This window comes from Sturnus vulgaris, chromosome 1, assembly GCF_052056855.1.
Source record: "Sturnus vulgaris isolate bStuVul1 chromosome 1, bStuVul1.hap1, whole genome shotgun sequence".
Classification (NCBI taxonomy): Eukaryota; Metazoa; Chordata; class Aves; order Passeriformes; family Sturnidae; genus Sturnus; species Sturnus vulgaris.
In genome coordinates, this window is record NC_142243.1 from 156,634,404 (window position 1) to 156,660,015 (window position 25,612).

At 47.5% G+C, this 25,612-nt stretch overlaps 1 protein-coding gene and 1 long non-coding RNA gene across 7 annotated transcripts; one reads left to right on the forward strand and one right to left on the reverse strand.

Annotated features, from left to right (window-relative positions):
* The first annotated feature begins 280 nt into the window (after window positions 1-280).
* On the forward strand, window positions 281-23,861 carry MIS18A (MIS18 kinetochore protein A). Of its 5 annotated transcripts, none has more exons than XR_015808847.1 (6): window positions 281-607; window positions 693-759; window positions 1,410-1,532; window positions 2,555-2,648; window positions 3,341-3,659; window positions 23,523-23,861. XR_015808847.1 is itself a non-coding variant. In XM_088181047.1 (6 exons), exons 1-5 carry the CDS (start codon window positions 355-357, stop codon window positions 3,419-3,421), a joined length of 618 nt encoding a protein of 205 aa, XP_088037173.1. In that variant the 5' UTR covers window positions 298-354; the 3' UTR covers window positions 3,422-3,458; window positions 23,523-23,861. The 5 variants fall into 5 exon arrangements, 3 of the variants coding, with proteins under 3 accessions (XP_014747670.1, XP_088037173.1, XP_088037165.1); XR_015808846.1 differs by lacking the exon at window positions 23,523-23,861 and adding an exon at window positions 4,778-5,096; XM_088181047.1 differs by having other exon boundaries at window positions 298-607; window positions 3,341-3,458.
* On the reverse strand, window positions 7,603-9,511 carry LOC148225647 (uncharacterized). Of its 2 annotated transcripts, none has more exons than XR_015808843.1 (3): window positions 9,375-9,511; window positions 8,581-8,748; window positions 7,603-8,254 (listed from the first exon to the last, which is right to left on the reverse strand). It is a non-coding gene; the product is annotated as an uncharacterized LOC148225647 (long non-coding RNA). The 2 variants fall into 2 exon arrangements; XR_015808844.1 differs by lacking the exon at window positions 9,375-9,511 and adding an exon at window positions 8,992-9,360.
* Window positions 23,862-25,612: the final 1,751 nt, after the last annotated feature.

Consider the following 25,612-nt stretch of genomic DNA (forward strand, 5'->3'; position numbering starts at 1 on the left):
ATCCTCTGCTCTAGTTCCGTGACCTCACGAGGTCCAGAGACCCCACGGACGGTGGAGGGGCGGCTCCGAGACGGCCCTCGGCGGGCGGGAGGCCCGGGGCAGGAACCGGGAGCGGTTCCGGGGCGGGCCTTGGCGGGCGGGCGGCCCGGGGCAGGAACCGGGAGCGGTTCCGGGGCGGGCCTTGGCGGGCGGGCGGCCCGGGGCAGGAACCGGGAGCGGTTCCGGGGCGGGCCTTGGCGGGCGGGCGGTCCGGGGCAGGAACCGGGAGCGGTTCCGGGGCGGGCCTTGGCGGGCGGGCGATCCGGGGCGGTGTCTGGCGTCACTGCCGCTTCCTCGGCGGGCGATTCGAAGGCGATGTCGGGAGTGGGGGCCGCTGCCGCTCCCTCGGCGGGCGGGCGGGACACGATGGCGCAGTGCTCGGAGCTGGAGAGCTCGCTGTCGCTGCTGGAGCCGGGCGGCGGCCTGGCCGAGCAGCAGCAGCGAGAGCAGCCGGCGGGGGCGGCCCCCATGCCCATGGTGTTCCTGTGCGGCGGCTGCAGGCGGCCCGTGGGCGACACCTCGAGCTGGGCGTTCAATGACGAGGAGAGCGGCTGCATCCTGCTGCGCAGTGAGTGCCGGCCCTGCCACCCCGGCGCGTCCCCGCGGTCACTGCCGCCATCCCTCCCTCCATCCCTCCCTCCCTCCCGCTGCAGGTGCGACTGCCAGCGTCGCCGTGGACCCGGAGCGGAAGGTGTCCAAGCTCCCCGGCGAATACGGATGGTGAGCGCCGGTCCTGGCTGAGCACAGTCCCGGGGCAGTCGGGAGTTCCCGGGGAAGGCGCTGAGGACAGGCCGGGTAAAGGGCCCGGAGTGCTCGTGTGGCCCCGAGAACCCCTGGAGCACTTACTTGGGGTGGTCTGTACGTTCTGCTTATGGGATAAGGCAGAGGGATTTCTCACAAGGACATGTCATAGACAAGGAGAGTGGCCTTAGGATGAAGGAAAGCAGGTTTAGATTAAATATCAGGAAGCAAGTGTTCCTTGGCAAGGTGGGGAGGCCCTGGCACAGGGTGCCCAGAGAAGCTCTGGCTGCTCCTGGATCCCTGGAATTGTGCAAAGCCGGGCTGGACACTGGGGCTTGGAGCAATGTGGGATAGTGGAAGCTTTCCCTGCCCATGGCAGGGGGTGGCACTGGATGAGCTTGAAGGTCCCTTCCACAGTTTAGTGATTCTGAAGGTCTTGCTGAGGTCCATCAGCCTGAGGAGCTGTTGCAAATTCAGGCTGAAAGATGAGTGCTCATAATTTACACTGTGTAAAGCAAGAATGAATGCTTAAAAGAATTCTAATGCCTGTTTTTTTTTTTTAAGAAAAGGGATGGGGAGGGGTGCTTCCTTTTATTTTCTTCTGAATAAGTGTTATTTCTTACTTACAGCATGGTAGAAACCTTATTCTGCTCTGGCTGCTCAAGGACACTTGGCAGCATCTACAGGTGTACCTCACGGCATATCGACTACAAGAGAGATTTGTTCTGTTTCAGCGTTGACTCTGTTGAAAGGTAAATGCAGACTGTTTATGGGTCAGGCTGCCAGCTCCACTTCACTCACCAGGCATCGCACTGAGGGTGCTCGTGTTATACTCTGGCAAGTCTAGAGGCAGCTTTTTCTGCTGCTCTGTATTGCTGCTATTGGCATCATAGTGCTCAGTTGTGAGGAACCTGTGTAAGGCAAATCCTAAGGAAAAAAAAACCCAAAACAACCAGGCCTGCCTTTTGTATGAGAAATTGCATTCCAGCCAAGAAAATATCACCAGGTCCAGGGCATGGGAGGGTTCCTTCTCATTGATCAGAAGAGTACACAAACCAAGCACCAAATAGGCCTGGCTGGAGCCTGTGTGGGGTCAGCATTATCAGCAGTAAGTGTGGCCTGAGGGGCTCAGGCAGGACTTGGGGTGGGTCTGACCTGTACTGGCTACATCTGCTCTGTTCTTGCTAAGGTGGGCAAAACCAAATCTGACAAGTGAGTATGTGCTTGAGGCTTTCACTCAGCCGTCTTCAAATGTGTCTAGAAAATGAAAGTGTGCTTGGGTTTAGTTGGTTTATAGAACTTAAAAGTGGTCTTAAAGTATTCTTCAATAACTATATCCTGAATTTAGGCTCCACACCACAGTTCTTTCATGCAAGCGTTGTTTTAATAGACAGTGGTTGTTCATCTGGACTAGTTTTAATGTCTCTGTCTTTTTCTGAAGTTCCCATTTATTTTGCTGAATTGCTGTGGATATTCACTGTTGTACTCTGGACAGTGCTTTTGGGTTTTTTCTTCATTCCACAGCTGTGATACTTTTTTTTTTCCATGACAGTCAAATTCTCTGAGCACTAACCTGGCTGCAGAATGGCACTTTCTTGGAGAGTCATGCTGCTTCTCCCAATGCTGCACTGGTCTTGGTGTCTGTGCAATTTCTCACTGTATCCTGTAGCCCCAGACAGAGTCCGTGGCTGTCTCTCAGGGCTCTGGAGCAGTGCTATGTTTGGGTTTTTAGCTTCAGAGTGGGAAGTACATGACCTAAACTGTGGCATCTCAGTTATATTCTAGGAACCCCAGAAAATGAAGCTGTTCTTCATGAGGAACCTCTTACTCTTGAAAGTCAGGCTGTCTTGGAAGAGGTGCTGGAAAGGGTGAGATTTAACCTTATGTCATTCTTTGTTTGTATCACCTGTATGAAACCTTAATATACTTCAATAGATTCTGCAGAACAGCTTATTTCACCCAGAGCAATTCCGTGCATTGTAATGTGTACTGGATGGCTTCATGTCATTGGTATCTTGTGTTATGCAAGATTTTCAGTAACTTTTCCTTCAATTTTCATTGTAATTAGCATTTTCTGTGGGTCAAGCACAACATTAGGTTCCTATTTACGTCTCAGTCATTTGATATGTTGTTTCTAGTTGCTTCTGATTCACCTCCTCAGATCTTCACTTATCTTTTCTGCCTTTTGTGCAAATGGACTTAATATTTTTGCTGTAACTTTGTCTTGAAATATTACGTCATAAATCAAGTTGATTTGTGACTGCAGGTAGGAGGAGCTGGGAGCAAATAGTGTAAGGAACTTGACTTTGGAAGCTGAAGGTCGTCCAGCAAAAGCTGAGTGTGTGGCTCTGACACTTAGCAAGGCTGGAAAAAGTTACTGTGTGCACAGTGAATATTAGAGTTGGGTGACGTGTCAAAGCATGAAAGTAGCAGGGACAGAATCACGTGAAAAGAATTGGTGATGTGAGAGGGGATTTGAGCCCTCTCTGACATCCACGCGTGCTCTTTGTGTTGTCAAATTCTGTGCATAACCAAGCACCTTTCCCTGGTTATTTTGCAGGTAGACACGATATTCAGAGCTCTGGAGTCAAGACTTAGCACCATTGAGCAGCGTGTGGCTGCTCTGCACAGGCAGGTCTGACAGCAAATGCACCCTGAAGTGCAGGAGAATGGCCAAGGTGAACCTCGGCCCTGGAATCCTCTGGGCTCTGTGGGGACGTTGCCAAGATGTGGAAGGGCTGCAGGCCGTGGGCGGAGCCGTGCTGAGCCAGGCTGAGTCCCAGCCCAGGAGTTCTTCTTATGTCCCTTGAGAGGACACCCCCGGGGTTTTTTCTTCATAAGGACTTCTGATCAGGCAATCTGTAGACGCCTGGTTGCATGTAAATATTTATTTAAATTTTTATCTCTGAAAGCAAAGCATTTCTCTCCAGGCTTCGCTGCAGTTCAGCATCTACTACCCTGGGTGTGCATTTTGCTGAGCTAATAGAAAACCTCTCTGCGATTCTGTAATGTCCAAAGGAACCTCGTGAAGTCGCTTTTCTTTTTCTTGTCTCCATAGCTTTAGCTTGACTCGTGCTCAAGGAGAGGAATAACTCCATTGCTGTATGTGGTGAATTGTTAGTTTGGGGGGTTTTGCAAGTTCAGGGCTAAAATACGGTGTAAGAAAAGGCTTTTTTTGTAGCATCAGAGAAATGCTTTTCCGTGAGATGTTGAAGGTCAGTTACTTTAAAACTTTAAAGGGAGGAAACCAAACCAGGCTGATGACACTCCTTTCAGCAAGGCTCGGTATATATATTTGAGCAATTAATTCAGCAGGGTTTTTTCGTGTTAATGCTGCTATTTCGGTTGTGTTTGGTTTTCTGTGCATTTGACTATTTGTCAGTGTTTCTCATACAGTAGGAGTGTTCCACCTAGTGTTTTTCAATAACAGCAAGCCCTAGTGGTATAAAGCAAGCATAATCTCAAAAAGTGGTTTGGGTTTTGTTTTAGGTTTGACTTTCGTTTTTGTTTTAGTTACCCAGCACTATTCAATTTTACTACTGTGAGTTGGGAAGTTTTCTCCAAAAGCTTGGAATGAATTTCGCCATTCTGCCCCATTGGTAGGCACTGTTTCTCTTAGAAAAGCTTGTAGCCTCCACCTGCAGTGCCCTGTTCTGAAGCAGTGCTCCAGTTCAGCCTGCAGTGCTGGGTCTCGCATCCTTTTCCGTTCAGGTAACGAAACCATTTTGTTGGTGACATCGCTGCCACGGGAGCTTACATTAGTCCAGTGTAATTTGTGAGGCAGCTGAGAGGGGAGGGAAGGACTGGGGCAGAGTACTAAGGAACTGAGAATTTCAGGCGTGACACAAAAGAACACTCAGATTGCTGGAAGGGAAACGTGTGCCCAGATTGTCTCGAAGCAGTGCTGCTGTCGGTTCTCGTTCAGTTGTGTCTTCTGAAAATGAGACTGTTGTATTCATTGCGCTGTGCTAAACACTTGTCATTCTCCCAATGCCAGGAAACAGATGAAGCTTGAAGAAAGTGGAAGGAATTTGGAAGTGTAAAAACAAGCTGAGAAGAGGTTCAGAGATCAGGGTGCTCACTGGCAGCAGGGGCTGGGGTTAGGGCTGAGCAGGAGCAAAGCCGGAGCACATCAACCTCACCTCGTGTTTTCTCGGGGGCTTTATGGCCCTGGCAAGAGAGAGATGTTCACTGATGAGTCCCAGGCCGAGCCGTGAGCACAATCTGTTGTTTTGGAGTTGGGGTTTTTTTGACACGTTTAGCAGCCACACTCTAATAAAGAGTCCTGGAGTTTGTTGCTGTTCCTCTTTCATCCTTATATCCAGCTTCCAGCCCTTTTCTTCTCTCTGTCCAGTGTGTCTTTTGTGTTCCTTTCTTGTCCTGTGTGCTCCCCATCCCATTCCCGTTCCCTACGGAGGGGGAGGGTGTGGAGACTGGGGGCTCCGACGTGGTTTGGGGCACCCCAAGGTCCCTGGGAGAGGAGCAGGGGAGTGGAGCATGGGGGGGGGGGGGGTCATGCTGGGTGCCAGAACATTGAGAGGGAGGGGTGGGTGTAGAATGCATGAAAAATAGACCCATAAAAAATACATAAATATAGTCTAAAAGGAATGTTTAAATGCTTTTTATTTGGGTAGAGGCGGGGTTTTTATAGCTAATATAAAAATAAAATATAAAGAATAGAAATACATTTGTATACATGTAAAATATAAAGAAATATAAGTAGCAAATCTATGGAATATCTAGTATATAATCTAAGTAATGCATATATAAGAATATGTATAAATATAAAATAGAAATACGAAAATATTTTAGTATAGTTTAAAATAAATATTTGTTTTTCTTTGGTAAGAGGCAGGGTTTTTTAGAAATAATATAAACATAAAAAATATACAAATATACAATAAATATATACAGACACAAAATTATAAATATATATGCATATCTAAATATATGTAAGTCTATATAAAATATAAATCTAGGTGTATATATGCAGTATTTAATAGAAAAAATATTGTATATATTATTATATGAGAAGCTATAAAATACATAGTATAGATATATAAATATCAATTACAACTATAAATATGAAAACTATAAATAAATATATTTAAATATAGTTTAAAATAAAGGGGGTTTTTGTTTTTATTGGCTTAGATGCAGGGCTTTTGAATAAATAATATTAAAAATAGAAATATACAATATATAATATATAAAAATATAGATATACATAAAATAGAAATAAATTTTAGTAATACAAAAATATGTATATAATAATATTTTATATAGTATATTAGCAATTAAATATATAAAATATGTATAGATTATGAATATGAACATAAATGAAATATTTTAAAAATATGTAATTAGGGTTTTTTAAGGTGGTTTTTTTTTTGTTTTCCGTTGTTTAGAGGCAGGAGTTTTTTTAGTTTTGGTCGGGTTTTTTGGGGGGTATTCGTTTAGGAGGATTTTTTTGAATTATTGGGACTCCTTTTTGCCATCCCTTCTCCGTCTGTGCTGGGCTGAGTTCGGCGGCAGTGCCGCCCCCTTGTGGGCAGAGCGCGATACTGCAGCGTGCCCCTGCAGAGGGCGGAAGGGACCCTGCCATGTGGGACTGCCACCACCCGGAAGAGAGGTGTCCCCGCTCCTGCCTTGACCCGTCAAGCGGCGCTCGATTGCTCCTGCCTTGATCCATCTCTCTGTGCTCGATTGCTCCTACACTCGCTGCACACTCGTTGCACACTCGCTGCAGACTCGTAGGGCACTTCTTGCACACTCATTTGCACAATTATCGCATATTTGCACACTCGTTTACACACTTATCAGAACACCCATTTGCACACTTGCACACTCGTTTGAACACTCATTTTTACATTTATTGCACCCCCTTGCACACTTCTTGCATGAACAATCGTGCACCGAGTGATGAAGTGCGTAAGGAGTGTGCGAATGTGCACGAAGTGTGAAAATGACTGTGCAAGAAGTATGTGAGAATTATTCACGAAGTGTGCAATGAGTGTGCAAGTGAGTGTGCTGGTGAGCAGTGAGTGTGTAAATGATTGTGCAAGGAGTGTGCAGTGTATGTGCCACAAGTGTGCAAGGAGTGTGCAAGGAGTGCACCAGAAGTAAGGAGTGTGCAAGAAGTGTGTAAGGAGTGTGTACGGAATGTGAAAGAAGTGTGTAAGGGGCGTGCAAGGAATGTGCAATGAGCATAATCAATTGCTCGGTGCTCGACTGCTCATGCCTGACGATCGATTGCTCAAGGAGTGTGCTCAAGGAGTGTGCAAGAAGTGCATAAGATGTGTGTAACAAGTGTGCAAGGAGTGTGTAAGGGGTGTTCATGGCGTGTGCAGGGAGTGTATAAGGAGTGTGTGAGGACTGTACAAAGAAGTGTGTAAAGAGTGTAAGGAGTGTGCAATGCATGTGAATAGGTGTGCAATGAGTATGCAGGGAGTGTGTAAAGAGTGCAAGGAGAGTGGAAGAAGTGTGTAAGGAGCATGCAATCAGTATGCAAGGGCTGTGCAATGACTGTGCAAGGAGGATGCAAGGAGTGTGCAAGGAGTGTATAAGGAGTGTGTGAGGAGAGTACAATGCGTGTGATCAACTGCTCGGCGCTTGACTGCTCAAGGAGTGTGCAAGGAACGTGCAAGAAGTGCGTAAGATGTATGCAACAAGTGTGCAAGGAGTATGTCCGGTGTGTGCAAGAAGTGTGTAAGGGATCTTCAAGGAGTGTGCAGGGAGTTTATAAGGAGTGCCAGCAGCGTACAAAAAGTGAGCAAGAAGTGTGTAAAGAGTGTGCAAGGAGAGTGGAATTTTTAGCTGGATTTTTCTAAAATTTCTAATTTTGCTGAACTTATTTCCCCAGTGAGAAGAGCACGAACTCACAGCCATGCAGGCCTGACAGTCACTGCGGGAAATCTGACACAGTATTAATAAGTAACCTTTCCTGAGAGCAGTCACCACCCCAGTCCTCCAGCCTTGTCAAATGTTTGCAATGAATGGACCCAAGTTCTAATCCTTAATCTAAATTTATGTCAGCTTTTGTTAGAAAGATACCGGACAGTAAATCATACAAGAGAATTTAAAAATTGCACAAAGAATAACAGGCCCAGACCAAACCCAACCGCCCCCATCAGTGCTCCACCCCAATTTTGGGAGAAACAGTGATACAGTTTATAAATATTCTCCTTCCACACTATTCAGTCCTTCACCGCACATCCCCAGAGAGGAGTCCCTCAGACCTTGCTCCCCTGAACACCAGGAGAGCTGGAGTTTCACCCAGATCCCACATTCCCATGGCAGTTAATCCCAGCAGGGAGGCAAAGAGGAACCCTGCATCCTCTGACATAGCCCACAGCACGGGCAGCACCAGGAGCCCTCCAGGCTCAGACCTCTGGTGCTGAAGCCTCTGGGCTTTGGCTGATCAAACACCACAGCTCTTGGCAAAGATGCCAGGAGAGTCGTGATTCTTCCTGTCCTGAAAGAGAGGAGGAAAAGAAAATTAAGTCGACTGCAGAAGGATTCCAGCTCTCAACTTCTGCTCTGATTCCTCACTCTGGGGTTTTATCCATGACAAGTGACACCAATTCAGAGTGCCCTTTTCCAGCATTTTTATTCCTAACTATTTCAGACATTAAAAGGATGCTCATTTCTCTTATTGTAGTCTTTGCTGAATTTTATTAGAGGCATTTTCATCCCAGACCCCACTTGTCAGTTCTTCAATCCTTTAGCACTGGACTTGGCACAAAGGGATACCCGTGGTGCTGCATCACAAGAAATCCCAAAGAGAAACCCCTTCCAAACCTGACGGAGAAAGCTTTCAAGGCACTCCAGAACACAGACAGCTGTTCCTGCCTTGTCAGGCCACACCAATTCTGTCCCATCCACCTGAGCTGTGCAGGTGAGGAAAAGGCTTTCCTTGCTCCTCGGGAATCACTGTCTGAGACCACAGATGTCCATCCTGGGCAGCACCTGGAAACAACGTGGGAAAGGCAAAATGAGAGTGTTTTCTATCAGAAAATTACTACTACTAATAAAAATAATAATCAGAACTTCTGGACAAATTTAGTAACATCACTTTGATATGAGAAATACAGGCCATGCCCATCCTTGTAGCCCAGGTGAAAACAGGAAGGAGAACTAGAGGAAAAGCAGAGTCCCTTATTTGATCTCTGGACACAAACTGAGGCCTTTTCCCTGTGAAACCAAACTCACCCTTCCAGGGTTCCTGAGATCAGCTACGAGGAGGCTTTTGGCACTCCAAGAGCAGCTGGGTCACAGCTGGATGCGGCTTGGGTCTGGGAGACACCGTGCTCCTTCTGGAATTATAGCACGCAAATGCCTGCTCCTGGCCCCGGGCCCGGAGATAAAATCTGTGGGGTTTTTCCCTGTGCAACATTGTTCACCCCTCCCAGGTTCCTGAGATCTGCACAGAGGAGGCTTTGGGCACCCCAAAGGCAGCCAGGGTTACAGGTGGGGGCAGCTTGGGGCTGGGAGAAATCCTCATCCATTTGGAATTTTATCAGGCAGAAACCTGGCTGGGTGCACAGGTCTCTGGACACGACCAGTGGCCCTTTCCCCTGTGAAACAAAACTCACCCTGCCAGGCTCCTGAGACCACTTAGGAGGAGGGGTTTGACTCTCCAAGAGCAGTCGCAACGAGAGATGCTCACACAGAAGGCCATGCAGAAGAGGAAACGAGCGCACCCGCAGCCCCCCAAGGCGCGCCCCAACGCCCCAGACCCGGCACCGCCAGCTCGGGCAGTCCCATAAAGCATCCCCCGCCTCCGCAGCGGCGGGACAGGCGGGGTCCCGGTCCCCGATCCCGGTCCCGGTCCACGTCCCCGATCCCGATTTTTCCCCCCCCTTTCACACTGATTTTCCCCTCGATTTCTCACTGATTTTTCCCCCATTTCTCACTAACTTTTTCCCCATTTCTCACTGACTTTTTCCCCATTTTCCCCCATTTCTCACTGATATTTTCCCCCATTTTTCATGGATTTTTTCCAGATTTATCCCCATTTCCCACTGATTTTTCCCCATTTTTCATGGATTTCCCCCCCCGTTTCTTACTTATGTTTTTCCCCCATTTCTCACTGATTTTTCCCCCCATTTCCCACTGATTTTTCCCCATTTTTCATGGATTCCCCCCCCCCGTTTCTTACTTATGTTTTTCCCCATTTCTCACTGATTTTTCCCCCATTTCTCACGGATTTTTTCCCCACTTTTCCCCATTTCTCACTGATTTCCCCCCCCATTCTTCAGGGATTTTTTCCCCATTACTCACTGATTTTTCCCCCATTTCTCACGGATTTTTTCCCCACTTTCCCTAATTTCTCACTGATTTTTTCCCCCATTCTTCAGGGATTTTTTCTCCCATTTCTCACTGATTTTTTCTCCCATTCTTCATGGAGTTTTCCCCCCGTTTTTCACTGATTTTTCCCCATTTCTCACTGATTTTTTCCCCATTTCTCACTGACTTTTTCCCCATTTTCCCCCATTTCTCACTGATATTTTCCCCCATTTTTCATGGATTTTTTCCAGATTTATCCCCATTTCCCACTGATTTTTCCCCATTTTTCATGGATTTCCCCCCCCGTTTCTTACTTATGTTTTTCCCCCATTTCTCACTGATTTTTCCCCCCATTTCCCACTGATTTTTCCCCATTTTTCATGGATTCCCCCCCCCCCGTTTCTTACTTATGTTTTTCCCCATTTCTCACTGATTTTTCCCCCATTTCTCACGGATTTTTCCCCCACTTTTCCCCATTTCTCACTGATTTCCCCCCCCATTCTTCAGGGATTTTTTCCCCATTACTCACTGATTTTTCCCCCATTTCTCACGGATTTTTTCCCCACTTTCCCTAATTTCTCACTGATTTTTTCCCCCATTCTTCAGGGATTTTTTCTCCCATTTCTCACTGATTTTTTCTCCCATTCTTCATGGAGTTTTCCCCCCGTTTTTCACTGATTTTTCCCCATTTCTCACTGACTTTTTCCCCATTTTCCCCCATTTCTCACTGATATTTTCCCCCATTTTTCATTGATTTTTTCCAGATTTATCCCCATTTCCCACTGATTTTTCCCCATTTTTCATGGATTTTCCCCCCCCGTTTCTTACTTATGTTTTCCCCCATTTCTCACGGATTTTTCCCCCATTTCTCACGGATTTTTTACCCATTTTTCCCCGTTTCTCACTGATTTCTTCCGCCATTTTTCATGGAATTTCCCCCCCCTCATTTCTCACGGATTTTTTCCCCACTTTTCCCCATTTCTCACTGATTTTCCCCCCCATTCTTCAGGGATTTCTTCCCCATTACTCACTGATTTTTCCCCCATTTCTCACTGATTTTTTCCCCATTTCTCAATTAATTTTTCCCCACTTTTCCCCGTTGCTCACTGATTTGTTCCCCCATTTTTCATGGATTTTTTTCCCCATTTCTCACGGATTTTTTCCCCCATTCTTCATGATTTACAGGATACTCTATCGTGAATGGAAAGCAATTAAAGGAAGGGGGGAGGTTACCAGCCACCTGGTCAGCTCAGACAGCAGAGCTGCACACGCTTGTGAGAGCCTGTGAATTATAGCAGGACAAGACATTAAATATATTTACTGATTCTAAATATGCATATGCGGTAATACATGCATTTGGAAAACTATGGGGAAAAAAAGAGGTTTATTAAGCTGCAGAAGAAAGAAGAAAAAAATTGGTTTACGAGGGATGGCAAGCAGTGGATACCAAAAGCTCTAGCCTTACAATTGTTAAAACAACTTCATTAAAGGAGTCGTTCTGTGCCTTCTTTGGGGTGAGGAAAAAAGGCTGAGGGGGGCTCCGACGTGGTTTGGGGCACCCCAAGGTCCCTGGGAGAGGGAGCCGGGCTGCGCTGGAGGAGCAGGTGAGTCGGGCATGGCGGGGGGTCATGGTGGGTGCCAGAACATTGAGAGGGAGGGGTGGGTGTAGAATGCATGAAAAACAGAACCTTAAAAAACAGCTAAATATAGTCTAAAAGGAATGTTTTATTGGCTTGTGTTTGGATAGAGGTAGGGTTTTTTTATAGATACTGTAAATATAAAAGAAAAGATCAAGAATAAAAATATATAAGCAAATATAAGAAACCAATATATAAATATATTACATTACATTATATTCTGTTATGAAAATAGAAATATATAAATATTCAGACTTTAAAAGGAATTTTTTATTGGTTTTTATTTGGTTAGAGGAGGATTTTTTGAAAATAATATAGGCAAAAATATACAAATATGCAAAAATAGATACTGACATAAAATTATTATAACTATATATGCATATATATATGTAAGTATAAATCTATAGAAATAAATATAAATATAAAATACATGTATGTAGTATGTAATATAAATAATTTATCGATTTTAATATGTTATATTAAATAGTATGTTATAATAGAATGTAAATAGCATATAGTATATTAATATACTAGTAAAAACTACATTAAATAGTATATAAATATAGAATACACAATATAGACATATAAATCTACAGATATAAATATGAAAACTAAATAGAAAAATATATTCAAATATAATTTAAAATAATCGAGTTTTTTGTTTCTATTTGGTTAGAGGCAGAGCTTTTAAATAAATAATATTAAAAACAATGAACCTACAAATATATATGGATATAGATAAAATAGAAATAACATTAGTAATATAAATCTATGTATATAATGAATAATAAAATAATATTGTATATATGATAAATAGAATAGCAATTAAATTGAATATATGAAATATGTCTAGATTATGACTATAAATTAAATATTAAAAAATAGATGATTTCTATATATAAAAGGGTTTTTTTTTCATTTGGTCAGAGGCAGGGCATTTTTAGTTTGGGTCGGGGTTTTTTTGGGGCGTTCATTGAGAGGATTTTATGACGGGTGGGGACTCTGGTGCTTGGAACTCTCTCCCTTCTCTGGCTGTCCCTGACAGGGCGGCAGTGCCGGGCTGAGTTGGGCGGCAGTGCTGCCGCCGTGTGGACACAGGCGGGTACTGCACCGTGCCCCTCTCAGGATGGCGGAAGGGCCCGCGGGCCGGGACCCAGCGCTGCGGCAGCGCTCAAGATGGCGGCCTCTCTAGGACCCCGGCGGATAGGCGTCTACGTAAAACGCCTGTCCGCGCTCGCCGGCGCCCTCACGCCCGCGGCACCGGGGACCGCGCGGCCGTTGTCGGCACACTCTGACACGTCCGGGAAAATTGGCAGCGAGCGGATCGGCGTCAGCGATGTAATCAGGCATCTTATGCCTACACACCGGGGTCCTGATTTTTTCCCGCCCTTTCTGCCGCCATTTTTGGCAGGTCAGCCGGGGTGCCGCCCGAGCCGCCATTTTGAGAGTGCGGACACACTCAAGATGGCGGCCTCTCTAGGACCCCGGCGGATAGGCGTCTACGTAAAACGCCTGCCCGCGCCCGCCGGCGCCCTCACGCCCGCGGCACCGGGGACCGCGCGGCCGTTGTCGGCACACTCTGAAACGTCCGGGAAAATTGGCGGCGAGCGGATCGGCGTCGGCGATGTAATCAGGCATCTTATGCCTACACACCGGGGTCCTGATTTTTTCCCGCCCTTTCTGCCGCCATTTTTGGCAGGTCAGCCGGGGTGCCGCCCGAGGCGCCATTTTGAGAGTCCCGACACGCTCAAGATGGCGGCCTCTCTAGGACCCCGGCGGATAGGCATCTACATAAAACGCCTGCCCGCGTTCGCCGGCATAAAAATAAATATGCATAAATATAAACATAGACATAAACATGCACAAACGTTAACCTGCATAGATATAAACATAAACATAAACATGCAAAATAATAATAATAAATATAAATATAAAAATAAACATAATTAGAAATAGAAATACAAACATTAATAAAATCAGTGAGAAATGGGGTAAAATCAGTGAGAAATGGGGGGGGGAAAACCATGAAAAATGATGGAAAAATCAGAGAGAAATGGGGGAAAAATCGGTGAGGAATGGGGAAAAAGATCAACGAAAAATTGGGAAAAATCAGTCAGAAGTGGGGGATAAAAATCAGTGAGAAATGGGGGGAAAAGTCGGTGAGAAATGGGGAAAAAAATCAGTGATTAATGGGCGGGAAAATGCATGAAAAATGGGGGGAATAATTCAGAGAGAAATGGGGGCAAATATCAGTGAGAAATCGGGGGGGAAATCAGGAAATATCCATGAAAATTGGGGGAAACATCCATGAAAAATGGCGGAAAAAATCAGTGAGAAATGGGGAAAAATGGGGAAAAAGGAGTGATAAATGGGGGAAAAAAATCAGTGAGAAATGGGGAAAAATGGGGAAAAAATCCACGAAAAATGGGTGGAAAAATCCATGAAAAATCAACGGAAAAATCAGTGAGAAATGGGGAAAACATCATGGTGAAATGGGGAAAAAATCAGAGAGAAATGGGGAAAAATCATTGAAAAATGGGGGATAAAAATCAGTGAGAAATGGGGGGAAAATGGGGAAAAACATCAGTGAGAAATGGGGAAAAAAATCTTTGATAAATTGGGGCAAAAATCATTGAGAAATGGGGAAAAAAATCAGTGAGAAATGGGGAAAATTTGGGAAAAATCCACGAAAATTGCGGGAAAAAATGCTTGAAAAATTGGGGAAAAAAATCCGAGAGAAAATCCCCGGGAATCCCCGGGAAAATCCCCCCGGAATCCCCGAGAAAATCCCCCGGAATTCCCCGGGAAAATCCCCCTGAATTCCCCGAGAAACTCATCCCGGAATACCCGTGATAATCCGTCCGCTATCCCCGAGAAAATCCCCCAGGAATCCCCCAGAAAATCTCCCCGAAATCCCCGAGAAAATCCGCCCCGAATCCCCTGGAAGATTCCCCCGGAATCCCCGAGAAAATCCCTCGGAATTCCCCGGGAAAATCAACCCGGAATCCCCGAGAAAATCCCCCGGAATCCCCGGGAAAATCCCCCAGGAAAATCCCCGGGATAATCACCCCGGAATCCCCTGGAAAATCCCCTAGGAATCCCCGAGAAAATCCCCCCGGAATTCGCCGGGAAAATCCCCCCGGAATCCCCGAGAAAATCCCCCCAGATTCCCCGGAAAATCCCCCCGGAATACTCTGCAATATCCCCCCGGAATCCCCTGGATAATCCCCCCGGAATCCCCGAGAAAATCCCCCCGGAATTCCCCGGGAAAATCCCCCGGGAATCCCCGAGAAAATCCCCCCGGAATCCCCGAGAAAATCCCCCCGGAATTCCCCGGGAAAATAGCCCCCGGAATCCGCGAGAAAATCCGCCCGGAATCCACGCGAAAATCCTCCAGAAATCCCCGAGAAAATCCCCCGGAGTCCCCGGGAAAATCAACCCGGAGTCCGATGGAAAATCCCCCCAGAATCCCCGAGAAAATCCCCCGGAATTCCCCTAGAAAATCCCCCCGGACTCCCCGAGAAATTTCCCCCGGAATCCCCGGGAAAATAGCCCCCGGAATCCGCGAGAAAATCCCCCCGGAATCCACGCGAAAATCCCCCAGAAATCCCCAAGAAAATCTCCCCGGAATCCCCGAGAAAATCCCCCCGGAATCCCCTGGAAAATCCCCCCTGAATCCCCGAGAAAATCCCCCCGGAATCCCCGAGAAAATCCCCCCGGATTCCCCTGAAAATCCCTCGGAATTCCCCGGGAAAATCCTCCCGGAATTCGCCGGGAAAATCCCCCCGGAATCCCCGAGAAAATCCCCCCAGATTCCCCGGAAAATCCCCCCGGAATACTCTGCAATATCCCCCCGGAATCCCCTGGATAATCCCCCCGGAATCCCCGAGAAAATCCCCCCGGAATTCCCCGGGAAAATCCCCCGGGAATCCCCGAGAAAATCCCCCCGGAATCCCCGAGAAAATCCCCCCGGAATTCCCCGGGAAAATAGCCCCCGGAATCCGCGAGAAAATCCGCCCGGAATCCACGCGAAAATCCTCCAGAAATCCCCGAGAAAATCCCCCGGAGTCCCCGGGAAAATCAACCCGGAGTCCGATGGAAAATCCCCCCAGAATCCCCGAGAAAATCCCCCGGAATTCCCCTAGAAAATCCCCCCGGACTCCCCGAGAAATTTCCCCCGGAATCCCCGGGAAAATAGTCCCCGGAATCCGCGAGAAAATCCCCCCGGAATCCACGCGAAAATCCCCCAGAAATCCCCAAGAAAATCTCCCCGGAATCCCCGAGAAAATCCCCCCGGAATCCCCTGGAAAATCCCCCCGGATTCCCCGAGAAAATCCCCCCGGATTCCCCTGAAAATCCCTCGGAATTCCCCGGGAAAATCCTCCCGGAATCCACGAGAAAATCCGCCCGGAATCCCGGGGAAAATACTCCAGAAATCCCCGAGAAAATCCCCCGGAGTCCCCGGGAAAATCAACCCGGAGTCCGATGGAAAATCCCCCCGGAATCCCCGAGAAAATCCCCCGGAGTTCCCCTGGAAAATCCCCCCGGACTCCCCGAGAAATTCCTCCCGGAATCCCCGGGAAAATCCCCCCGGAATCCGCGAGAAAATCCCCCCGGAATCCAGGCGAAAATCCCCCAGAAATCCCCGTGAAAGCCCCCCCGGAATCCCCTGGAAAATCCCCCCGGAATCCCCGGAAAATGCCCCCCGAATCCCCGGGATACTCACCCCGAGATGCCCGGGAAAATCCCCTGGAATTACCAGGGGAAATCCCCCCGCAATCCCAGGGAAAATCCGCCCAGAATCCCCGCGAAAATGGGCCCCGAATCCCCGAGAAAATCCCCCCGGAATTCCCCGGGAAAATCCCCCGGGAATCCCCGAGAAAATCCCCCCGGAATCCCCGAGAAAATCCCCCCGGAATCCCCGAGAAAATCCCCCCGGAATGCCTCGGGAAAATCGTCCCGGAATCCACGAGAAAATCCCCCGGAAATCCCCGACAAAATCCTCCCGGAATACTCGGGAAAATCCCCCCGGAATCCCCGGGGAAATCCCCACGGAATCCCCGAGAAAACCCCCCCGAAATACTCGGGAAAATCCCCCCGGAATCCCCGAGAATATCCCCCCGGAATACTCGGGAAAATCCTCCCGGAATCCCCGAGAAAATCCACCCGGTATCTCCGGGAAAATCTTCCCGAAATCCTCGAGAAAATCCCCCCGGAATCCACGTGAAAATCCCCCCGGAATACTCGGGAAAATCCCCCCGGAATCCCCGAGAAAATCCCCCCGGATTCCCCGGGAAAATCCACCCGGAATACCCGGGGAAAATCCCCCCGGAATCCCCGAGAAAATCCCCCCGAAATCCCCGGAAAATGCCCACCGGAATCCCGCGGGAAATCCCCCCGCAATCCCGGGGAAAATCTCCCCGGAATTCCCGAGAAAATCCGCCCCGAATCCCCGGAAAATCTCCACGGAATCCCCGGAAAATCCCCCCGGAATCCCATGGATAATCCCCCGGGAATCCCCTGGATAATCCCCCCGGAATCCCCGATAAAATCCCGCTGGAATCGCCGAGAAAATCCCCATGAATTCCCCGGGAAAATCAACCCGTAATCCGATGGAAAATCATCCCGGAATCCCCGACAAAATCCCTGCGGAATCCCCGGGATAATCCCCCCGGAATCCCCGAGAAAATACCCCCGGACTCCCCGGAATAATCCCGACGAAATCCCCTGGAAAATCGCACCGGAATCCCCGAGAAAATATGCCCGGAATCCCCGAGAAAATCCCCCCGGAATCCCCGGGATAATCCCCCCGGAATCCCTGGAAAATCCAGCCGGAATCCCCGAGAAAATCCCCCGGAAAATCCCCCCGGAATCCCCGGGCAAATCTCCCCGGACTCCCCGAGAAAATCCCCCCGGAATTCCGCGGGAAAATCCCCCCGGAATCCCCGAGAAAAACCTCCCGGAATCCCCGCGAAAATAGCCCCAGACTCCCCGGCATAATCCCCACGAAATCCCCTGGAAAATCCCCCCGGAATTCCCGGGAAAATCCCCCCGGAATCCCCGAGAAAATCCCCTAGAATTCCCCGGGATAATCCCCCCGGCATCTCCTGGAAAATCCCCCGGAATCCCCGAGAAAATCCCCCCGGTATCGCCGAGAAAATCCCCCCGGAATCGCCGGAATAATCCCCTGGAATTCCCCGGGAAAATCATCCCGGAATCCCCGAGAATATCCCCCCGGTATCGCCGAGAAAATCCCCCCGGAATCCCCGGGATAATCCCCCGGAATTCCCCGGGAATATCCCCCCGGAATCCCCGGGAAAATCCCCCGGAATTCCTCGTAAAATCCCCCTGGAATCCCCGGGAAAATCCCTCCGGACTCCCCGAAAAAATCCCCCCGGAATACTCGGGAAAATCCCCCCGGAATCCCCGAGAAAATCCCCCGGAATTTCCCGGGAAAATCACCCCGGAATCCCCGAGAAAATTCTCCCGAAATACTCGGCAAAATCCCCCAGGAATCCACGGAAAATTCCCCGGAATCCAGGAGAAAATACCCCGGAATCCCCATGAAAATCCCCCGGAATCTCCGAGAAAATCCCCCGGAATCCCCGCGAATATCCCCCCGGAATCCCCGGGAAAATCCCCATGAATTCCCCGGGAAAATAATCTCGGAATCCCCGAGAATATCCCCCCGGTATCGCCGAGAAAATCCCCCCGGAATTCCCCGGGAATATCCCCCCGGAATCCCCGGGAAAATAATCTCGGAATCCCCGAGAATAATCCCCCCGGAATCCCCGAGAAAATCCCCCCGGAATCCCCGAGAAAATCCCCCCGGAATCCCCGAGGAAATCCCCCCGGAACACTCGGGAAAATCCCCCCGGAATTCCTCGTAAAATCACCCCGGATACCCCGGGAAAATCCCTCCGGACTCCCCGAAAAATTCCCCCCGGAATACTCGGGAAAATCCCCCCGGAATCCCCGAGAAAATCCACCCGGAATCCCCTGGAAAATCCACCGGGAATTCCCCGGGAAATTCCTCGCTGAAACCCCTGGAAAATCCCCCCGGAATCCCCGGGAAAATCCCCTCGGAATTCCCCGGGAATATCCCCTCGGAATCCCCGGGAAAAAATCCCCCCGGACTCCCCGAAAAAATCCCCCCGGAATACTCGGGAAAATCCCCCCGGAATACTCCTGAAAATCCTCCCGGAATTCCCGAGAAAATCCCCCGGAATTCCCTGAGAAAATCGCCCCGGAATCCCAGTGAAAATCCCCCCGGAATCCCCGGGAAAATCCCCCAGGAATCCCCTGGATAATCCCCATGGAATCCCTTGGAAAATCCCCCAGGAATCCCCGAGAAAATATGCCCGGAATCCCCTGGAAAATCCCCCTGGAATCGCGGAGAAAATCCCCCCGGATTTCCCGGTAAAAATCCCCCCGGAATCCCCGATAAAATCTCCCCGGAATCCCTGAGAAAATCCCCCCGGAATCCGCGAGAAAATATGCCCAGAATCCCCGATAAAATCCCCCGGGAATCCCCGGGAATATCCCCCAGAAATCCCCGATAAAATCCCCCCGGAATCCCCGACAAAATGCCCCCGGAATTCCCGAGAAAATCCCCCCGGAATCCCCGGAAAATCCCCGCGGAATTCCGGTCCATTTCTGTAGGAGAATAGTTTGTAAGGATAGTGCAGAAGGCACTAGTTGCCAACGAGTTACAGCTGTACTGATTAGCAAGGAGTGGAAACAGCCTTGCCTGCCCAGTGAGGCTGGTTGTTATAAAAGCGTGGGTCAGCTGGCTGCCAGTTTCACTAAGCACAGCTCCAGCTGGAGGTGCAGAGCCTGCTGCAGTGTGGGCTGGAGCCTGCTGGCTGTGCTGCGAGGAGGAAGGGACACGTGGCCGTGCAAGGGATGGACAAGGTGAGAGGATGCTGTGTGTGGGACAGACAGGCTCAGGTGGCTGGGGAAGGGACAGGCTGGGGTTTAGCCAGTCGTACAGAGGAGAGGAGGAGTCGGTGCTGTGTGGAGCTGCCTGTGAGAAAAGGAGTCAGAGTTGCCTCAAAGAAATCTGTGGAGAGAAGGCATGAAAAGTGTGTAATGAAAGACTCATGTTGGTGCCTGTCATGTCTGTCTTGATAGAATTGCTACACGTTTTCTCGGAATGCTTGAATTTAGACATAAAATGAAAACTTTATTGTAAGAAAGGAATGCATTTCTCACCAAAGTGGTGTAGGGTGGGGGATCACAACTCACAGATGGCCTGGAAGCGGAACGGCCACAGGGGTTACTGTAACTGGGCCTCCAGTACCAAAGCCCCAGTGGGTTTGAAGGCTAGAGCTGGGCTGGGATTAGCACGGGCTATGCAGCTGGGCTCATGCACAGGTCTGTCAGCACTCCTACCCGAGGACAGTCCCTCACCTAGGGAGAGGTTCTAGGCCTGGAGATGAGGCTGAGTTTGGGAAGGGTGATGAGGACATGGTTAGGGAGGGATGTAAATGCATATCAAAAGACTTAATTTTGAGGGGTGGCAAGCATTAGCTATAAACCAGTAAGTATTTACAGCTAAAGGCTGGAGGTGGGGGCTGTCTGAGGAGGACAGGACTGTTTAAGGCTGAAGTTGGAAGAGAAACCTTGGTGAAGCTTTTGCGTTAGAAACGGCCTCACCTGCCAAATCAGATTTTTGTCTTCAGGATTGCATGAGTGAGGATGCCACAGCCAAGGAAAAGGTTCAGGTTTGGGAGGCAAAGGCGAGTTAGGCAGGGCTGCAGGGCTGGGGCTTGGCTGTTTCCATACTGCTCAGGGCAGCAAAGGGTAGCTGGCTCACTGGGCCTTGGATCTAGAACTCTTTCTGGAACAAGGTGGAGAGCTGAGGTTCATGCAAGGAAGGGGCCAGGAATTCTTTGTCTGACTGGAAAATGCCAGAGGGGCAGTGTGTGACTCGGATAGGATGATATGTTCGTCTGGCGAGAGTCACAAAAGAATATTTTGGTTTACTGATAACTGGGCAGCTCAGAAGTTACTACTTGACTTAGTTGCTGCTCCCATCTGTTGCACACATAAACAGAGCAAAGCAGACGAATTCTCTCGGAGCCTGAGGTCTTTGACTGGCCCTCCAAAAATGCTGCCCGCTAAAAAACAGACGTGGGGGAGGAAAGTTGTCAGATACAATAGAGCAAGAAAAGGACACGGGCTTCAAAGTGCCCTCCAGCAGACGATGGAAGTGACGTGTCTGGAAGTGAAACCAGCAGTCTGCTTCCCCAGCCTCCTGGAAGCCTCTAACAGCTACACAGGCAGTGAGGGGAGAGAACAATTCAACCTAAAAATAATTTTCAGTAGCGTTCTGCACTGCTGTTAAAAATACTGCAACCAGGGAATGTGGTGTGGTGATAACTATTAGGCCTGTAAGTCTGGTAACTGGGGCTTTTAGCTCAAACATCTCGGTATGGCTACTTTGAGCCTTGTAAAAGCTGCGTTAAGTCCAATTTCTTGGGTAGTTCTACTAGCTCTAGCCTTGCTTTTCATCCCCTCAGTAACAAAGCAACTCCCTCTCGAGAATGTTATTTACTTTCCATATGATGTGCCTACCAATTTCTGGAATTGCAAATGTCTTTGGATACATGCGTAAATTTAAGTTTCAAGAAAGCTGTCAAGCTAAAACAAAGGCTTGCCATAATGCAGAAGAAAATGTTTTATGGAAGAACTGAGAGGTCCCTACCTGGGCATAGAATTTGCTATACTAAGGTGTGTTCCAAACGGATCTGCCATCTAAACAAGCAGAAAAATAGTTGGAATGTAGTGAGTTCAATTTAACTATTGCTAGAAATAGGAATTATTAGCAGAGCTTGGAGCATGATATCACTAGCAGCAGTAAGACGCTTTTAGCTTGCTTCTCATAAATTACTTGTAAAAAGCATTTGTACCTAGTGTGTAGCAATTAATATTTCCCCATTTTCTTCCCCCCCGCCCCCCAGTCTCAGGTACTCCTTTTATTTTACCCTTTTCTGTCTTGTAACATCACCTTCCTTTATTTTATTCTATCTTCTGTTCTCAGAACATCGCAGCATCCTCTGTCAATGTGAAAGCATTTGTTCATCCTGTCTTGGAATGGCTGTCAATGTTGCCCTCTTCTGGATCACTTTTTTTTTTTTTTTTTTTTTAACAATATGTTGCTAAATGTCAGGAAAATTAATCCACAAACACCAGCGGTTTATGTCCAAAAAGGAAACAGAGGAGTCCTTTTTGCTTTATTCGAATAAAGGGAGAGGCCATGGGACATTCCCCTGGGATCTCTCCAATTTTTGGAGGACGCAGCCTCCTTTTTATCCTATTTTCCCGGCCGCATTTCCCTCTCTCTTTTCCCATTGGCTGAGGTACTTGAGAGGCACAGACTTCCCGGAACGCCTGATACCTGAAATTCCCCTCTAATGTATAACCCTCCCTTTTAATTTTTAATTCTTATAGAATTCATAGTTTCCCCCCGTTGCTTCTTTCATCTTTCGATATCCAATTTCATTTATCAGCAGCCCTGCAGTTTGTTTGTAAAGGCAACTATCTCTTTCCATTCATCAATCAGTGGAATCCATCCCATTGTTTCTTTTATCTCTCAGTGCTAGCCTTATCTACAGGCTGATCCACAGCTCATTTGTAAAGACAAATTCAACATTCCTCTCAGCTAATAAATGAGAAGTTAGCTGAAAAAAGTAAAAACTAGATTTTTTTTCTGGTGTGTGTCGGACAATACAGTGGAGAGAATTTGCGGGAGGATGATCGAGGATATCCTATTATAATATCGTTCTCGGACATTTTACTATTTTAGATCATCAGTTGTATTCTGAAAGAAATCTATTTTAATGATATGTGTACGTTTGCACGAAGTTATAGTTAAATATAGCTTGCGGCTGGGCTCTTTAATGAATAGGGGTATTTTTGGTTTTAATTCAATATTTTATGCTTGTGGTGTGTAGTGTGCTGATTTATTTTTTAATGTTATTTACTACGTGCGCTTTTGTTTTTGAGTGAAGGTAACTTTCTGGATGGTTTTGTATTTGAGGCAGAATGAATTGAAGTAGGTTTTTAAAACTGATTTTTCATATGTACGATGGGGAGTTTAGTAGGGGCAGCTCTGATGGTGGGGGCTTGGTTGTTAATTTTATCGGACGGCTTTTGTTAGATACAGCTTTTAATTCTGGAAAGTTTTTTTTTCTAATGTCGTGCTTTGAAGGTGGTTTTCGAGGATGTATGGTATAGCTTTATTTTGTTTGTAGATGGTGTATGATAAGGGCTATGGTCTATTTATCTAATGCCATGTTTTTTCATTCAGGTGTTGATAAGGGAGTTCTTGAATGGCGTTTTGTGTTGTTTTTGTTTTTGGTGGGGCGTTGTTTTTAAAGGATACCTTGATAAGGTTTGCCGATGGCGTTCTAGCCTGTAGCATAAGGCATAGGGTAGTTTTTGAATTATTTTGTGGTGGCTTTGATTCTTGCCAGTATGTAGTGTTTGTTTGAGGTAATGCTGTGTAGCTAATTTCTGTTTTCTTATTAATATTAGAATTGGAGTGTTGTAGTATATGGGCTGTTATTATATCATAGGGGTTCTATTTATTTGGTTTGATTGTTTTCTAGTTATGGATAATTTTTCTCAAAAAACCATTTTCAGAATTTCAGGCGTGACACAAAAGAACACTCAGATTGCTGGAAGGGAAACGTGTGCCCAGATTGTCTCGAAGCAGTGCTGCTGTCGGTTCTCGTTCAGTCGTGTCTTCTGAAAATGAGACTGTTGTATTCATTGCGCTGTGCTAAACACTTGTCATTCTCCCAATGCCAGGAAACAGATGAAGCTTGAAGAAAGAGGAAGGAATTTGGAAGCGTACAAACAAGCTGAGAAGAGGTTCAGAGATCAGGGTGCTCGCTGGCAGCAGGGGCTGGGGGTTAGGGCTGAGCAGGAGCAAAGCCGGAGCACATCAACCTCACCTCGTGTTTTCTCGGGGGCTTTATGGCCCTGGCAAGAGAGAGATGTTCACTGACGAGTCCCAGGCCGAGCCGTGAGCACAGCATGTTGTGTTGGAGCTGGGGGTTTTTTTTGAGACGTTCAGCAGCCACACTCTCTAGTCAAGAGTCCTGAGGTTTGTTGCTGCTCCACTTTCATCCTCATATCCAGCTTCCAGCCCTTTTCTTCTCTCTGTCCAGTGTGTCTTTTGTGTTCCTTTCTTGTCCTGTGTGCTCCCCATCCCATTCCCGTTCCCTACGGAGGGGGAGGGTGTGGAGACTGGGGGCTCCGACGTGGTTTGGGGCACCCCAAGGTCCCTGGGAAAGGGAGCCGGGCTGCGCTGGAGGAGCAGGTGAGTCGGGCATGGGGGGGGGGGGGGGGGGTCATGCTGGGTGCCAGAACATTGAGAGGGAGGGGTGGGTGTAGAATGCATGAAAAACAGAACCATAAAAAATACCTAAATATAGTCTAAAAGGATTGTTTAAATGCTTTTTATTTGGGTAGAGGCACGGTTTTTATAGCTAATATAAAAATAAAATATAAAGAATAGAAATAGATTGGTATACATGTAAAATATAATGAAATATAAGTAGCAAATATCTATGAAAAATCTAGTGTATAACAGAAATAATGCAAATATAAGAATATGTATAAATATAAAATAGAGCTATGAGAATGGTAATAAGAATGGGGTAAAACATCAGTGAGAAATGGAAAAAAACCACATGAAAAATGGTGGGAAAATCAGTGAGAAATGGAGAAAAATCAGTGAAAAACGGGGGGGGAATCTTTGAAAAATGGGGAAAAAAATCAGTGAGAAATGGGGGAAAAAAAATCCATGAAAAATGGGGGAATAAATCAGTGAGAAACGGGGAAAAGTGGGGGAAAAAATAATTGAGAAATGGGGAAAAAAATCAGTGATATATGGGGAGAAAATCAGTGATTAATGGGCAGAAAAATGCATGAAAAATGGAAGGAAAAATTCAGAGAGAAATGGGGGCAAATATCAGTGATAAATGGGGAAAAAAATCAGTGATTAATGGGGGGAAAAATGCATGGAAAATGGGGGGAAAATTCAGAGAGAAATGGGGGCAAAAATCAGTGAGCAATGGGGGGGAAAATCGGGAAATATCCATGGAAAAATGGGGGGAAAAAATCAGTGAGAAATGGGGGGAAAAATCAGTGAGAAATGGGGGAAACATCATGGTGAAATGGGGAAAAAAAATCTTTGATAAATTGGGGAAACAAATCATTGAGAAATGGCGGAAAAAAATCAGTGAGAAATGGGGAAAATATGGGAAAAAATCCACGAAAATTACGGGAAAAAATGCATGAAAAATTGGGGAAAAATCAGTAAGAAATGGGGGAAAAAATCCATGAAAAATGGCGGGAAAAATCAGATCGGCGATCGATAGCTAATGCGTGCCTATGGATTAGATCGGCGATCGATTGATCACGACTACCGATCGATTATATCGGCGTTCGATTGCTAATGCCTGCCGATCGATTAGCTCGGCGATCGATTGATCGCGCCTGCCGATCGATTAGATCGGCGATCGATTGATCGCGCCTGCCGATCGATTATATCGGCGATCGATTGCTAATGCCTGCCGATCGATTAGATCGGCGATCGATTGATCGCGCCTGCCCATCGATTCGATCGGCGATCGATTGCTAATGCCTGCGGATCGATTATATCGGCGATCGATTGATCGCGCCTGCCGATGGATTATATCGGCGATCGATTGCTAATGCCTGCGGATCGATTAGCTCGGCGATCGATTGATCGCGCCTGCCGATCGATTCGATCGGCGATCGATTGCCAATGCCTGCCGATCGATTATATCGGCGATCGATTGATCGCGCCTGCCGATCGATTATATCGGCGATCGATTGCCAATGCCTGCCGATCGATTATATCGGCGATC

Bases quoted from the DNA above. Each gene is read 5' to 3' on its own strand.
- MIS18A (XM_014892184.2), top strand. From the start codon at position 355: ATGTCGGGAGTGGGGGCCGCTGCCGCTCCCTCGGCGGGCGGGCGGGAC. The intron at 608-692 runs GTGAGTGCCGGC...CTCCCGCTGCAG, and splicing joins CGGCTGCATCCTGCTGCGCA to GTGCGACTGCCAGCGTCGCC. The intron at 2,649-3,340 runs GTGAGATTTAAC...GTTATTTTGCAG, and splicing joins TGGAAGAGGTGCTGGAAAGG to GTAGACACGATATTCAGAGC.